Source organism: Bombus flavifrons, chromosome 11, assembly GCF_040668555.2.
Source record: "Bombus flavifrons isolate JBK064 chromosome 11, iyBomFlav1_principal, whole genome shotgun sequence".
Classification (NCBI taxonomy): domain Eukaryota; kingdom Metazoa; phylum Arthropoda; class Insecta; order Hymenoptera; family Apidae; genus Bombus; species Bombus flavifrons.
Genome location: NC_138452.1, coordinates 12,109,119 through 12,125,253, shown reverse-complemented (window position 1 = coordinate 12,125,253; position 16,135 = coordinate 12,109,119). Strand labels below are relative to the sequence as shown.

The following is a 16,135-nucleotide window of genomic DNA, read 5'->3' as shown; positions in this document are numbered from 1 at the left end:
CCAATAGGCGGCTAGCATCGATTTTTCGCGGGCTTTTTTTTCGCGAAAGTGAATTTCTTCGCGACGCTAACGGGAGTGCCGGGCCAAGCGCAACAGAGAGACACGCGGAGAAACGGTGGGACGAGAGAGAGTATCGCACGGTGGCGAGGAAGCAGCGAGACAGAGATGATACCGTCGAGTGTACGGTAGGGAGAGAACAGGGATGGAAGTAGAAATAGAATGAGGCGCTACGCGCGAGGATGGTGTAGCAGCGATGGTGCGAGAGAGGGAGTGTAGCAGGGAGTAAAAGAGGGAGACGCCCGTGGAGAAGGCGGAGGATGAGGATCGATGAGGACAGGGTGACTCTTCCAGGGGTAAACGAACCCCCATTTCATCTACCCTTCGCGCTGTTATCGGCTGTCCCTTTTTCAATCGACGGAGCCCCTGCTGCTAGAGTATCGACGTAGCCCGCGAGTTCATCTGCATGCGTGGCCTGTTGCCTGTTGCAAGACGCGGCCGCATGATGCAGCCACGCCGCGCACGTATACATCGTTCGTCACGCTTTTTCACGCGCTCGTTCAAACACGCGACACGCGAGCCTGTCGGTCCGCCGAACATTAATCCCGGACGTCCGTTGGACAACGATGGTTCCGCCAGCTATCGATGGGCTTTAACAAATCGAACCGGGCTATAGGAAAAGAAGATATCGCTCGAGATCAGATTTCAGAGAAATGAAAAACATTGTAGGTGTCTAAAGGTAGTCTTTATTCTCTTTTCTGACACATCCGTAGAAGAAGCCCAACGTACTAGAACAAAATGAAAAATTAGACGGACCAATGTACATTTGGTGAGCGATCTTTTTATTTGAGAATAAAATATTTTCGACGGAGATAGAAGAATTTCTCAGACCATTTGGTTCTTCTTATCTCGAAATAAGCTGGAGAATTTGATATTCGGAAATGAATATCTGGTTAGTAGACTACTCGATATTCTCGATAACACTCGTGAAACTTTGTCAAATTGTTCTTCGTCTGATACTTAATTTCAATTCGGATTTTATGGGAAAGCGACGTCTTCGCTACTCTGGGCAAGAAATGGTTCGAACAGATCATTTGTAATCAACGATTTATAAGAGGTATCATGAAGCCTGTCGGTCCGCCGAAGGCTTCATGGGCTTCAAAATTTATCCTTATTTCCTTTGCCATTATAAATCAATATCTCTTCTGAAGAAAATCCTCGTTATAGGTTAGGAACCTACAACGTGCTTCATAACAATTGTCGGATGCGGAATTATTTATATATAATTTTCGAATACGAAAGATATACGATACTCATTAGCTCATAAGGGGTTTCGTCAGTTTCATCGCTTCAATTCACCATGAATTCACCACTTAAAACAGCCGATTAAACTGGATGCGATAACACTTGTATGTTTCTTGTGTCTTATCACCATTGCAGTAGATACCTGTGTATGTTATTATGATTTATTATCAAGTTGAAAAGCAATATATTTTCTGCAATCTACAACAATGTCTTCTTCCTTATATCTAAGTCTACATACATATATCTTCATAATGAATACTTATGAGAATGGCGAAAATGCATTTCCAGGAAACTTGTTTCGATATTTTTAACTATTGAAATTTTATACATATAGTCATATTGTTATACGTTGTTCGTTATTCTCTTAACCTATATTATATAATATATAATACCTAATACTTAAATCATATTTGTATTTATCATAAAACAAAATTTTCTTTCCATCTTCTATAATTCAGTTTGTATTAATTTCTTCGTACAAATTCTGATCTATGATTCTTTTACGATTCTTTTTCGCTAATGAACAGTTTCCTGACACAGATTCTCATTAAAACAATTTTACATTATTTTGCATGATTTCACTGTTTAGTCCTTGTGCGGTAAATGTTCATTGTAGTATTCTGATTGGCAATAGAAATTCTTCTCGTGTGGTTGTGAGTTAAGCAGTTTTATGTAATCCACAAAACAATTACCTTTCACGTACAATCTTCCGATTATCGATTCATTCGAATTTCATTGAGAATCTTGTAATCCAAATTCCAAATTGAATTTCTCAGTTATACTATCTGCTTATTTTAGCTATGGATAATAAGCCGAAAATTTGTTACAACTGCATCTTTGTGTAATAAAAAGGATTATATATCACGGGGAATACCATACCGTGATACCATATCCCTATACGCTATTGTACTTAGTACTATTTATCCTATGAGACGTTTTTAATTTTTCGAATACGACATTGAAATTAATATGCATAGTATTGGAAGTACAATACTATTTGGTTTAGGTCGAACGTACCTGAAGTAGTAAGATTTAATTATAAGATATAAACAAGATGAATGTAAAAGATAAAGTAATTCGATTATCTAGGTATTATATTAGGTATTTGAAAATTTTGATGAAAAAGTTTTTCAGAAGTAAACATGACAATGATATTCGATCGATAGGTTTCAAAGCTCTATTTATTTAAAATTGACCATGACGTAAACAACTTGCTGTTTAATTCGATCCTATTACATCGAAATATCTTCGTATAAATTCCCTTTGTAGAACATATTTGTTGAAATTAAAGTCAAAAATTTCCTACAGAAGAAATATACGTACTATTTTATGTAGAAAGAATGGATGTTGATTTATATATACGCAAAAAATTGTCGACTTTGTTAGTTCGATACTCTGTGGCGCGAAATATATTGCGCGGGAAAGTTTGTTTCGCCTACTTCTACGCGTTTTTTGCGGAACAACACGAAATAGCGATATATAAAGTAGTAACTAACTAAGAAGGACGATAACATGTACGAGGGTATAGTAAACAAACGAAAGAAATAAAAGAAATACAGTCTTTACCACGAAAAATGAATTACACTTGAAAAGGTCATAAATTAATATTATTATTAAAAGAAATTGGAATTTTAAGCAATTATACTATTTTTATGAGGTTATAAATTTGTCAACCTATCGATTAATAATTTTTTAAACAATATGTACCATGTATTTTGTACCAAAACTAACGCGATTTAGTAATCTAATTTTATTAACTAAGGATAAATAATAGCTACTGCAATTAAAAAATTACCAATCCAGAATAGTATAACATTTATGTATTTTATCAATATTTTAAGATAAAAAGGGAGAAGGCGCCAATTCTCGTCTGCTCTGCCCTCTATGACGGTCCGTTAAAACACTCAACACACTATCGAAAAGATTCCACGTCCCGATAGCTCCACAGATAACTCAATAACTCGAGTCATTTGTGGTTTACGGAACACCGTGTCACATCTCCTGTAATACCGATCATTTAAAAGTCTTACTACGCTCTTTATGATTTATAACATGTGTCGAGTACATGCATATATGTATGTATATGTGTACGTACTTCTAAACAATCCTGTATGTTAAGAAAAAGTTATCTCCACATTTAGTACAAATAGAACCACAGACGAGATCCTTCGTCTATCGATTTCCTTTTGTCGTTTAAAATTAACGAAACATTTACAACAGGCCATAAAATCATTCGCTCACTCTTTGCAATGAAAACAACGGAAGCGCTTTCGAAGCATTCGTTCTCACTTTCTTACGTGTATATCGTGGAGACACGAACAGATATACGTTTCCACTTTCATTTTTTATTTATACTAGAATGGAGAACAAACGAGCATCCGTTCGCCTAGTGTAAATGTACCATAATAATAGTTTATGTTCAGATAAACGAACATAATGACCAGAAGTTTGTTTAATTGAGCATTAACATGGTAATAACTAAGGACTTGTTCGAATAAGCGGAGCACGTTCAAACGAACTAATTACAATAAACGTAACGTTATAAATCGCAGTGGACGTAATAAAAGCTCTGATCCTTTTCGATGTCGGTATTTCAGGATGCGAGATACGAAATTTCATATAATCTCACGTCTATTCCGTATTTAATCATGGTAGTACCATTTAGGGATGAAATAAAATTTTAAATTTTATAATGTAAAATTATAAAAATTATTTAAAAAAATATGTTTCAAATTGGAGGCGCCGGGTATCGATCCCGGTACCTCTCGCATGCTAAGCGAGCGCTCTACCATCTGAGCTACGCCCCCGGTATTTTACGATGTTTTTATCGTATATTTTTATATTCGTTTACTTTTATATGATTGAAGTTTTTACTCATTTCACATTACAAAACGCGTAATAATGCATGAAATGCATATATTGAACGATCTAAATCAATATTATTGCAATAGTATTAAAATGTTTATTATGGACTATAAAAATGTTACATTTTACATCAAATTTAATTTTTATATGTTCCTAGATAAAGGAATGCTAACTTTTTCTTTTGTTAAAACATGTTCAAGTTAGAATTTGTATAAGAAACATAACACAGTTCTGGTTCATGGTAGTGATACAATTAAACATGTTGGCCGTGACAATCACCACACATATTCATGGTCATATCATTCATTGTTTTTTAACTATCGGCGTTATGCAAGTAAATTCTTAGTAAATAATGTAGGCACTTACTATGGATTCCATGAGACAAAAAGCCACATTTACGTTGTCTAAATTATAGGTTAACTTGCATTCGCTTACTGTTAAAGTATAGTTCAAACGTAATTTTCATAGTTTAAGAACTTAATACTGTATATCATAGAAATATATATGCAATGATAACATTAGGTGGAAAATAGTAGCTTTAACCTTCTGTTCTGACAAACCTTTTTAACTTTTTGTCTTAACGATAAACAAGTACGCGTTAATAATAATATACGTGCATATTATGAAATAAATTATAAAATATCGCAGTGTAAGCAAAGTATTAATAATTCTCAATAAAATAAAAAGCTCAAAGTACTACGTACATGACGCGGATTAAATCGTGATGCGAGATCGCGACAGGATCACGCATAAATCGAGCGCGGAACATGAAACAAAAAGCAGCGATGACTCGAGCGCGACTCATGTTGCCGATTGTTAAAAAGTGAAGTCTCTTGCGAATTCTTAACTAAGTGCCGATCAGTCAGGTTGCAACCGATTGGTTGATATCGCAAACCTTGAACGAAATTAACGCTCAAGGTGAAGGTAAATTAAATATACCGAGTAGTATGGTTATTTATTTGCAGCTTTTAGTATACACGAAGAGTTTGACGTTTTGATGAAGACTATTGTAAGATTTTGTTGATATTGCTTCCAGAAACTTAGTTTGGTCTTTATATACTAACTTCCCTTATAACTATTTCCTTTGACTTGACCCATCAGACACTTAGGGTGATTATAACCTCTTAACGAGGTCTGCATCACTTGGGAGATAGGAAATCACTTCGAAAGGTTTGGACTTTTGAACAACAAAGGCAAAGGTGCTGTCCGAATCATAAACGGACGGCCACTCCAAATCCCGAACAGACTATCCTGACTCTTCTGAATTTTTCGCCGGTCAACTGTGATTAACAATGACGCGTGCCAATATCGGCTCGTCGATTTCTATCTCTGTGTGCTCTTCTTCCATTGGTTTCCTTGAATTTTCCGAAACATGCACAAGTCTAAGCTATTTGAACGGCTAATATACAGAAAAGTTAACGCCGAATACGAAAGAATAAGAAATTACCGTTGTTCGCTGTGATAACACTTCCAGGTGTTACACTTTCCGTTGTTTCCAAACAAGCGAAACTTTCCGAAATTACTATGACTTGATGTTTCTTGTTTTTAATAATGTGTTAATAATTACACTTTATTTATTTAATCAAGAGCTTGGTAATGATTAACATAAAAAAATTTTTCAAGTCGGCTCGTTGGTCTAGGGGTATGATTCTCGCTTCGGGTGCGAGAGGTCCCGGGTTCAAATCCCGGACGAGCCCAAGGTAAATCTTTTTTTGTTCTTTTCTTAATTACTCATAGGGTTGATAATTATAGATTTAATGGTATGATATTCCATTTAACCGTTATTCTTTTTAGCCAATGAATGGAGAGTTTAACTCATGTGGAATGCACAACAAAATATGAAGTTAAATTATAAATGTACTAATTGTGGTTACATTAGTAATTTTAAGCAATTTTATACAGACTATTATATAACGAACAAGTTACTTTTCCCTTGGCTGGATTATACATGTAGACAAAGAAGTACCAGTCAGTTGGCAGCTAAATCTCAATGGACTATTTGTGAAACAGGATTAACAGATTGATTTCATTCATTGCATTATTCACACATTGTGTTATATTATCCACGTGTAAATATTGTTATGGATTATAAAATGTAACCAAGTTTGAAGCGTTGATATGAAATTATTAATTTATCGATATTTTTTATTCCATTTCATTTGGTCAGGTCTGTAATATTCACGAAATGTTGGTGAAAAAGCGCAACACGTAATACGATTGCAGTCTGAAGTAACCGAAGATATGTTGTGAATTGTTCTAGTTAGAAATGTAACAGTTAGAAGTTTTTAGCCATTATCTGCTCACGTGTAAAACAGTTTACAAGGCTAGTTCAAATAAGTCCCTCATTATTATAGCCCATTTATAATGATGCAAAGATCATGCATATGCAAAGAAAGAAATATTGCAACGAATACAATTATTGCTTAAAGTAACCAAAAGTTATTTTGGCTATTTTATTATTAAATTATGTATAATTTATATGTTAATATACAGGTGCCCCCATCACAAAATCCACAGAAATCATACTGTATGTCGTTAAAACTCATGGAAATATCCTGAATTTTAATTATTATTGTATCATGATTGGTATTGTTTCGCATAAAAATTACATACGATTATATACGTAAGGCGATGCAAATAGAATCTAAGATATGCAGGAAATGAATGGAAAAATCGCCTTTGCCTTTTATGTATTGTCGTAATCTACCAAGGTTGGCCGCAGCATTCAAAATCGATTTAGTTGATAGTATGTACAGAAACGCCGGCCATTTAAACACCGTTATAATCGGTAAATGGGAAATGGTCTTAGGTAGCCGAAGCTATATAAAGGGGATGGCTCTACTATTACAGTCAGTGGGCTATATACTCGTCGTAGGTAAAACTCGTCTCAAAAATTTCAAGTCAGCTTTCTCTTCGCCCAAATTGCAAATTAACTTCGCTTTTAAGTAAGTAAACTTACTTTTATTCAATGACTCAATTTTTATCTTGTTAACGTTAATTTCATGTTCATGAATTCACGGATTTATTGAACGTTACTGGTCAGTCGTACGATTTATCGATCGTTCTGTGTATTAATTCATTAAGAAAATGATGGTTGATACGATGTTATTGCAATTCTATCGTAAATCATAGACATTACCATAGTGGAGTGATCGATCTGTAGCGAATCTTAAACGTAAGTCAATTACTTGCATAAATTGCGCGCTTTGATTAATTTTTAACATTTAAAAATAGTTAATAGTTAAATACCTTGTTTTTTAAGTAGGGAATGCGATAAAAGTCTACTTGGAAAGATTAATTGAACAGTGCAAATAGAAATATAACGAGATATGAACTTATCTTCTATGGTAAATTAATAAATTACAATTGCCAACGAATTAAAATTTATGAAGATACGAAAAGTGAGAAAATAATTAGTTTTAGTTACTTTGCCGAATATTTTCATCTGTTATTATTTTGTAACTTGTTTCGTATGTTTCAAATTATATCATTTTTTAACGTAAAATGACGTTAACGTTATACCATCAATTATACGAAATATAACATATTTTCCAAACTTAGAAGATAAATACTATTTAGACAGCTAATATAACATTAGAAAATGTGATAATAGCGATCTGAATGATTATTATTTATTCGTTTTTTTATCTTTAACACCTTTCTCTACTTGATATAATTTTCTTTGATGAAACGAAGGCCGTTATGCTTGGACGCTTCGATTTTATATTCTTCCGTGTGTTCTGGATTATTTCAAGGACATTCTTTCTATGTTTAAAATTTTTATAGGTTCTTTTTGTTTATTGAAAGCAGATAAGAGTATTTAGAGACGATTTCTTATATTTCATCAGTGAACAAAATTAGAAAGTTAGTTGCTTTTAAATGTTAAATACCCTTTTTCCATATCAAAATCTGTTTTTCTACCAAAAATCGTTTCTACAGAACTGCTCGTAATGTATATTCTGAATTATCGTACATCGTATTAATTATTTTATTATTAGCAGCCTCTACTAATGAAATAATTTTAATCGAAAGCGTCATAATATTTTCAATATTATTACATAAATTTTAGGAATTTATCTATCTAATTATTTATTCACATACATACGTGTCGAAAATGACAACGTGAGTTCTTGCTTGCCACCCATACGCAGATGCGTTAGTTATAAGAAATAGTAACTAGAAGATAATCCTAGTTACAATCGATAGATTTAATCGATAGGCTTAAGATGCTTTCTTGTTTCTATCCCTAGTTCTTCTTAAGCGCGTGCAATAAAGGTTATTTCGGCTCACAACGGTGTGATAGATTTATCCATTCGATAAAATAATAACTATTGTGATCCTACCTCTGAGTATAGAAATAACAGCACAATGTTACTACGATTTCATAATGATATTTTTATGTTAAATTTATGCTTTTATATCATTTTTATACAGTAGACGTTCGCATAATGTGATGTTCGTGGCGCGTATTACGCGATCAGAAAATTAATACCGCGCACGTGTATAACACAATAACCGTATAAGTACTATGTGGCAGTAAATCTTAGAAAGTGTATGTGGAAATATTGGAACTGGAAGAGCATACATTACCATCTTAAACGTAAAATAAGTAAACGGCAGCACCATTTGTAATCGTTTTGCCTCTACTTTCTCCCTGTACTGTTGTATAATAGGGATCATTTAATTAAGGTAATAAGCTGAAATTGTGTGTAAATTGATAGCTTGATAACGTGAAAGAACAGAAGATACAGTAAAAACTAACAAATACGCGTATGCGTTACTTTACAGTGATAAGTAGTAAATAGAAAAAAAAATTATTTCTTTCATATAATAAACAATCAATAGTTTCTCAACTATTGTGCTTGTTCTCTAAATAATTTGTATAAATCTAATTTGTAACATAATCGTGCTTCAATTATGCAACTGTTTACGTATAATGGCTCATAATGATATCAGATTTCAGCGTTTAGCGTAACAAGTGTCGTTAACAGGTCACCTGTTAACATCGAGGAATTGTATAATTTGTGACATTAGAACCTTGTTAGACAATCTGTTTAGCCATTTACGATACTTTCATGAATTTCTTCGAAACGCTTCTTGAAATAGAATCTTTTCCGTTTCCTTGGTGTTACACGCTGATTAAGTTTTTTTTTTGTGAATAATTATGGAGAAAGCAGGAGAAAGTTTTCTATATGTGGGTATTTAAAGTTATCCAGCGCGGTTCAAGAAAAGTCAGTTACTCGTGGACCATTCTCGATTCGATATCTGTGTCATAGTTTTCAGTCACGTGTTATTCCATTCGATCATCAAGATCGATTTCGATTTGAAATTTGAGATTCGTATGTTATTCGGTGCTAATGTTATGTGAGTATTTGTTTCGAGTGTCGCGAGCGAAACATCTTTTTCGAAACGTTTCGTTAAAAGTTTAATATACGCAACATCATAAGCAAAAGAAGTGTGCTTTGTTATTCACAAATTATCATTTTGAATCTGTGAATGTCAAAAGCAAACAAGTTTCAGAATTTTATGTATTTCAGTTTGATGTGCTTTGTGAAGAATCGCGGATAATTGTGTTTTGTTTTAATTATCGTTTTAAGTAATAACGTGTCCTGTTTATTAAAAATGTCATGGAGAATATTTCCTCGATGAATTTCAATTTGTGAAACAAGTGTACCTGTTAACTTGGAATAAAAAAATGTACCGTTAATGTGTTGAAATGTAAATTAGCTCTTCTCATTTAGAGAGAAAATAACGTTTTGTGTGTGATGTGCTGACAAATGAAAACGTACGCGTTATGTTTCATTGGTAATGTTGCGAATGCATCGAATGTATCGGATCCGTTAGTGCAAATAGTTTCTGCTAGAAAGGATTATTCGTTCAGATGAAAGTAAAATATATCAATGTTTAGCCGTAAGACAAATCAGCACATGCGATTCAAATCTTTCATATGCTTCAAGAAAAATAATTTAAATTTGTCTACGATCATTTTTTATTATATAATTATTTTTAGAATATGTTTTGAATATTTTTATCAATACTATTCCCATTCTCAAATAACTTTTTTTCGTTGCCCCTTTTATCCTTTTCAGCATCTTATTTATTTACCTATTTTATTTACAGACACAGAGATAATCAGCCGAACGCCCTAATTTTCGTAAATTATTGCCAACAATGGACAGCAAGGAGTTCCTCGATTTTGGCAAGGCAATGATCGATTTCGTGGCTAATTATACGGACAATATAAGAGATAGAAATGTCCTTGCGGATGTGGAGCCAGGATATCTTTCTAAACTGCTACCGGAAGAAGCTCCACAGAAACCGGAAAATTGGCAACAAGTGCTTATGGACGTCGAGCGTTATATTTTACCAGGGGTAAGACATTTTATTACCTGCAATTTTTCTCTCCTTTAAAGAAAAGGATTTCGTAATTTTGGAATTTCACTCGCTATTGAATTACCGGCATAAGAAAAATATATTTCTTATTACGTCATTACAAAATGGCCTGTTGGCCTATCGAGATTAATTGAGATCAAAGAGTGGAACAAAAGTTGAATTATAGACGTTCGTACGAAGAATATTTCTATTAACCTTCGTACTAATTGTAGGAGTTCTTACTATAATTCTTAATGTCTCGACTCTGTACTGTTTTATTTCATTTAGGTTATTTTGTCTCGCTTGCACTGTCTACTTTTTACCGTTGGTCCTTGTGCAGTAAATCTAATTACATGGAGTTATCCGGAGGGACACGATTTTATTTTTTTGCGTTCGGAAATTATTCAACTCGTTAGAAGCATATTCGCAAAGAATCCACCAGCAGCTGTAACATGTTCGTGAGCAGTGTTCGTCAACGTGTTCATTAGTTGGTGGAGACGCATCTTAAGAAACACATACATAACTGTTTCAGTAGATAAAATACAGTTTGCCAAATTTCTGGAGAAATTTGCAAATTTTACTTATCGCGAATTGATATTAAAAAATAAATAATAAATAATAAGCAGAAAAGACTGACATTACTTGTGCAATTATTGTTCTCACTTCGATAACTGTTATCCGATCATATAAATATATAATACAACTTTTTTATTGAATGAATCATTTTTTTTTATAGGTGACCCATTGGAATTCGCCACATTTCCACGCATTCTATCCAACGGGAAACTCGTATCCCTCGATTGTAGCTGATATTCTAAGCGCTGCCATTGGTTCTATAGGATTATCGTGGATAGCTTCTCCTGCGTGCACTGAACTAGAAGTAATAACATTGGATTGGATGGCAAAATTATTAGGATTACCAAAACACTTTCTGCACAGTAACGAAGGGTTTGGAGGAGGTGTTATACAGGTAAATAATTATAAAAAAGTAAGGGTACTGTAGAAGAATATTAAAAATATTCTTCATACAGGAAAACGTTAAACATATTTTCGTTCTTGTTCCAATAATATTTCTATTTAGTATAAAACATTTGTAAATAATATTTTAATTTGTGAAGTAGTATTTATGTATACTACTGAACGCTGTATTATGAACGAATTATCGAATCGGATAAGGATTTACTCAAATAAATTTAGGATATGTATAAAATTTTATATATATATAATATAAAAATAAATATATAAAAATATATAAAAAGATAAATATATAAAATTCTTTAAAATAATAAGTCAAACAACGGTACATACTATTCGATAACGCTTGTAATGTTTCGACGAATGAACGCGAATTAGTACACGAACTTGACGCCAGAGGGAGAGGCTTCTCGCTAGTGAAATAGGTACTGGTATAATATAACTGTCAGTAGAACGAGTGGTTCGGTACTCTGGTTTCCCTTCAAATCACGTATAAATCTTTCGCCTTTTACTAAAGATTTCCGTGGAGGGGAACAATTGATGAGTCTGTAAACTAATTTTTTGTCGTACCCAACGTATGTTGGGTCATTTATAATTGAAAAACATAACAATTTTTCAGGAAATGTTGAACGATGGTAAATGCAAGGATATTCTTTCAACGGTTAAACCGTTGCTAAATATTTTCTTGCGATCGTCTTTGAAAATGCATTGTACGCAGAAATATGTGTTTGAATGTACAAAATATTATCATTAGGTATGAAATACCTGCAATTCGCTTCTCAAGTTTTTATGGAAGGGAGTTATTCTTAGCATTTGTTAACTGGAGATGTTATATGAAGTGGTGGTTGAGTAAAATTTTGTAAATGACAAAATTGTTCAGTATTTTATTATATATTTCAGCAATTTTTAATAATCGGTAGCATTAATTAAAAAAAATTGGGCTCGTCCGGGATTTGAACCCGGGACCTCTCGCACCCTAAGCGAGAATCATACCCCTAGACCAACGAGCCGATGTGTACAGCTGCTGATTGATTATTAAGAAAATTAACAATTGTATAACAATATTAACAAAATGAAATAAGTTTTAGAAATTATTGTAACTTCATTTTCATACATTACTTTACGAGTATACTGTTTTAGTTCTACCTCAAGGTTATTATTCATTCGTACTACAACCGTGTCAAATTTATTTGTTATTAAATTAATTTATTTAAATTTATATCACAATATATGCAATACAATTTATTCTAAGTAAATAAGTTAAAATCTTTCAAATAAATCATGATTTTCATATGCAGTAGTAACTTGAAATTGTAAGCACGTATAGTTTTTAATTGCATTAGAGCAAATAAAGAATAAAAAATTCTGCGTGCAAAATGCCGTTGGTAATTTGGGCTATTGTTAATACAGGAATTTTTATTTGTGTCGAATAATTAGGGATCAGCCAGCGAGACCACGTTAATAGCTTTGTTAACAGCAAGGGAACAAACAACACGTCGTATGAAACATCTACACCCAGATTTGGATGAAGCTATCATCAAGAGCAAATTAGTTGCATATGCATCTGGTATGTATCATATAATGCAAAACTTGTTGTTCATTTTAATCTCTTAATTATTTTCCTAAATCTCCTTGTTTTAATCAGTATTATAAATTATAATTCAATGTGATTTATAGTTACGATCATGATTTATAATAATTACATCTATACATATTAAATATATAAATTATTTCATTTCTAATATATCAATATTCTCGATATATTTAGCCTGCGATTGTTTTTCTACATCCTGTTTTCATAGATTAAAATGTTATCTGTCGTCTAACCTATGTATTGTCGATAATATTATCATTTGACTAGAAGCCAAAAACCTAATTACATGTATAAAATAGTAAAATAAATCGACATACGAAAGTTACCATACGAAGGTATCATTTCAATAAGAAAATTATACTCTCTAAGATCTACTCATATTCGTAATTTCAAGTTTCATTGTTTTTATACGTTTTTTGAAATTTGTTCCACAGATCAATCGAACTCGTCTGTAGAGAAAGGGGGAATATTGGCATCGATTCCTATGAGACTTTTACCTACCGATGACAAATGTGTCTTACGTGGTGAAACGTTGCTGAAAGCGGTCAAAGAGGATTTAGAGAAAGGTTTAATACCGTGTTGCGTGATATCAACTTTGGGAACCACCGGTACATGTGCTTTCGATAAACTTGACGAATTGGGACCTATTTGTAACGAATACAATATGTGGTTGCACGTCGACGCAGCTTACGCAGGTAAATTATAAGATATTATCTTTGTAGTAGTTGTGTTCGTATATTTTTGTTAAAATAAGGATACTATAGGGATATTGAAATTTTGTAATTTAAAATTTAAATTTACAAACATGTCGAATTACGACTAATTGTGAACGAATATATTGTTTTCTTTTCTTTTACAGGTGCTGCTTTCATTTGTCCCGAGTATCGATATTTAATGTCCGGCGTTGAATATAGTGATTCCTTTGTTGTGAACGCGCACAAGTGGATGTTAGTTAATTTCGACTGTTCTCTTTTTTGGTACGTATATACTTTTATTTCACGATATTAAAATCGAACGATAATTGGATAACAGAAAAGAATCGAAAATGATTTCAGGGTTAAAGATTCTAGGAAACTTATCGAGACGTTTAACGTAGAAAGAATTTACTTAGAACATAATAAACAAGGACCAGTTCCAGATTTCAGAGTACGTACTTTTCTTAAAAATATCGATTTACTTTATTCCGTTATATCGTAAAATGTTTTATGCTTCAAAGTTATTTTAGATTTGAACAAAAATTTAATACGCTAATAATTATTTTTCAGCACTGGCAAATTTCTTTGGGTCGCCGTTTTCGCTCCTTAAAAATCTGGTTTGTACTTCGTATATACGGAAGCGAAGGAATCGAGCAGTATATACGACGTATGATGCAAATGGCAGAGATGTTTGAAAATTATGTTAAATCTGACGATAGATTTGAACTAGCGACAGAGAGATCTATGTCTTTAGTCTGTTTCAGATTGAGGGTATGTACGACAAAATGAAGACGCTTGTATCGCAGATTGACTTTCTTACAATTTCTTTGAAATTTCGACGATACGTTATTTAGTATATTATGTGTGCATAATTCAATTTTTAAAGAGCCTGGCCACGTTAAAATAGAAATGTTCAGCTTAAAAGTTAACAATTTGAACACGTAAATTTGAACACGTCTCATAGTAAGCCGTTGCAAAAATGACTTTTCGATTAATTATAGAAAAATCGTTCTTACAAAATTGTCGAACTACTAATACGTAGAACAAAAGTCCCATCCTAAGTGGTGCGTCTTGTGCGTACCTGATCGAGGGTACGCAGCGGTATGTCCAGTTAGCGACATCGTCCGTTGCTCTATTCTCGAGTTTTCGTGTGATGTCGAAGTTTGTGACACGCCGTTTGCTGTTGAGCGGACCCGTCCGCCGCTTAAGGTGCTAATTAACTTGTCGACGAATAGGTCCGAGTTGTAAACTTTGCAACGTGCAATATGAGAAATTCCATCTTCCCAAAAAATAGCAATAATATTGTCCGTATCGTAAACTGATGATAATCTTAAATCGTCAACAATGTGCAATATGCAACCTGGATAATTTCGGTGTTTAAAATATCGCATACTACAATGTAAAGTCGCCGTTTTCTGCGTTTCTGAATTCTTTGTTATGGTGTGCGCGTAGAAAATACAAACTGCCAAGAAATTTCTCTTTAGAGACGAAATTTCTCTTTATGACGAACTTAAAAAATATTTCTTATTTTAGGGTGATGATCGGTTGACAAAGGAACTTATCGATCGCCTAACAGAAAGGAGGAAGCTTTATGTAATTGCTGCGACGCACCGTGGAAGATTAATCGTCCGGTTTGTGGTAGGTTCCCGTATTTCTCGCGAAGAAGATATCACGTTTGCATGGAAGGAAATTACGAGTCAAGCGACAGAAATTCTGCAATCATTGACTCCTGCTGTAGAGAGAGAGGTACATGAATCTTTCAAAAATTCGGCAGGCGATATCGTGTCGAGGATACAAAGTTTGAACATTGAATCAAAAACGCAAAAGATATCGTAGAGCTGTGCTTCAATGAGTTGCAAAAAGATTCTTTGACCAGAGACAACGTCAAGGAAGAATAAAAGAATCATTTTGTACGAAACTCGATTTTTAGTAAAATTACATGGTAATATATGTACTTACAGATTTAGGCTGCTGAACAAAAAATATTCTTGTTTAAATAAATTAATGAGAGAATAGTACAAGCTAGTACAAGATTTTTGAAAATTATATATCGCAGCTTTAAATAATCATTATTTCAGTGTTAGATCATATAAAAATACCACAACAACAGAGATATCCTACGGTAATAGCCTATATAAAAAAATATAGAATATAATTTGTAATTTAATTTAAGCTTGAATTATATTGTAAGAACGTATCTTCGTCGACAATAAATATTTTAAGTTTATACGAACTATTTTTGATCCTTAACATTTATATTTGCGATAACGAAATGATCAACTTCAGTAAAAAAATTAAATTCCAAAAATTGGAATCTTCGTATCGTATTTCG

General features: G+C 33.2%; 1 protein-coding gene and 4 non-coding genes across 5 annotated transcripts; 3 read left to right on the top strand and 2 right to left on the bottom strand.

Annotated features, from left to right (window-relative positions):
• Positions 1-4,036: 4,036 nt before the first annotated feature.
• On the bottom strand, positions 4,037-4,109 carry TRNAA-AGC (transfer RNA alanine (anticodon AGC)). The gene has a single exon. It is a non-coding gene; the product is annotated as a tRNA-Ala (tRNA).
• A 1,683-nt stretch (positions 4,110-5,792) lies between these two features.
• On the top strand, positions 5,793-5,864 carry TRNAP-CGG (transfer RNA proline (anticodon CGG)). The gene has a single exon. It is a non-coding gene; the product is annotated as a tRNA-Pro (tRNA).
• A 1,166-nt stretch (positions 5,865-7,030) lies between these two features.
• On the top strand, positions 7,031-16,055 carry LOC138184798 (3,4-dihydroxyphenylacetaldehyde synthase 2). Its single transcript, XM_069123097.1, has 9 exons — positions 7,031-7,112; positions 10,288-10,539; positions 11,276-11,509; positions 12,952-13,081; positions 13,543-13,803; positions 13,968-14,085; positions 14,164-14,254; positions 14,374-14,574; positions 15,337-16,055. Exons 2-9 carry the CDS (start codon positions 10,339-10,341, stop codon positions 15,637-15,639), a joined length of 1,539 nt encoding a protein of 512 aa, XP_068979198.1. The 5' UTR covers positions 7,031-7,112; positions 10,288-10,338; the 3' UTR covers positions 15,640-16,055.
• On the top strand, positions 11,980-12,101 carry LOC138185339 (U5 spliceosomal RNA). Its single transcript, XR_011174590.1, has one exon. It is a non-coding gene; the product is annotated as a U5 spliceosomal RNA (small nuclear RNA).
• TRNAP-AGG (transfer RNA proline (anticodon AGG)) lies at positions 12,453-12,524 on the bottom strand. The gene has a single exon. It is a non-coding gene; the product is annotated as a tRNA-Pro (tRNA).
• Positions 16,056-16,135: the final 80 nt, after the last annotated feature.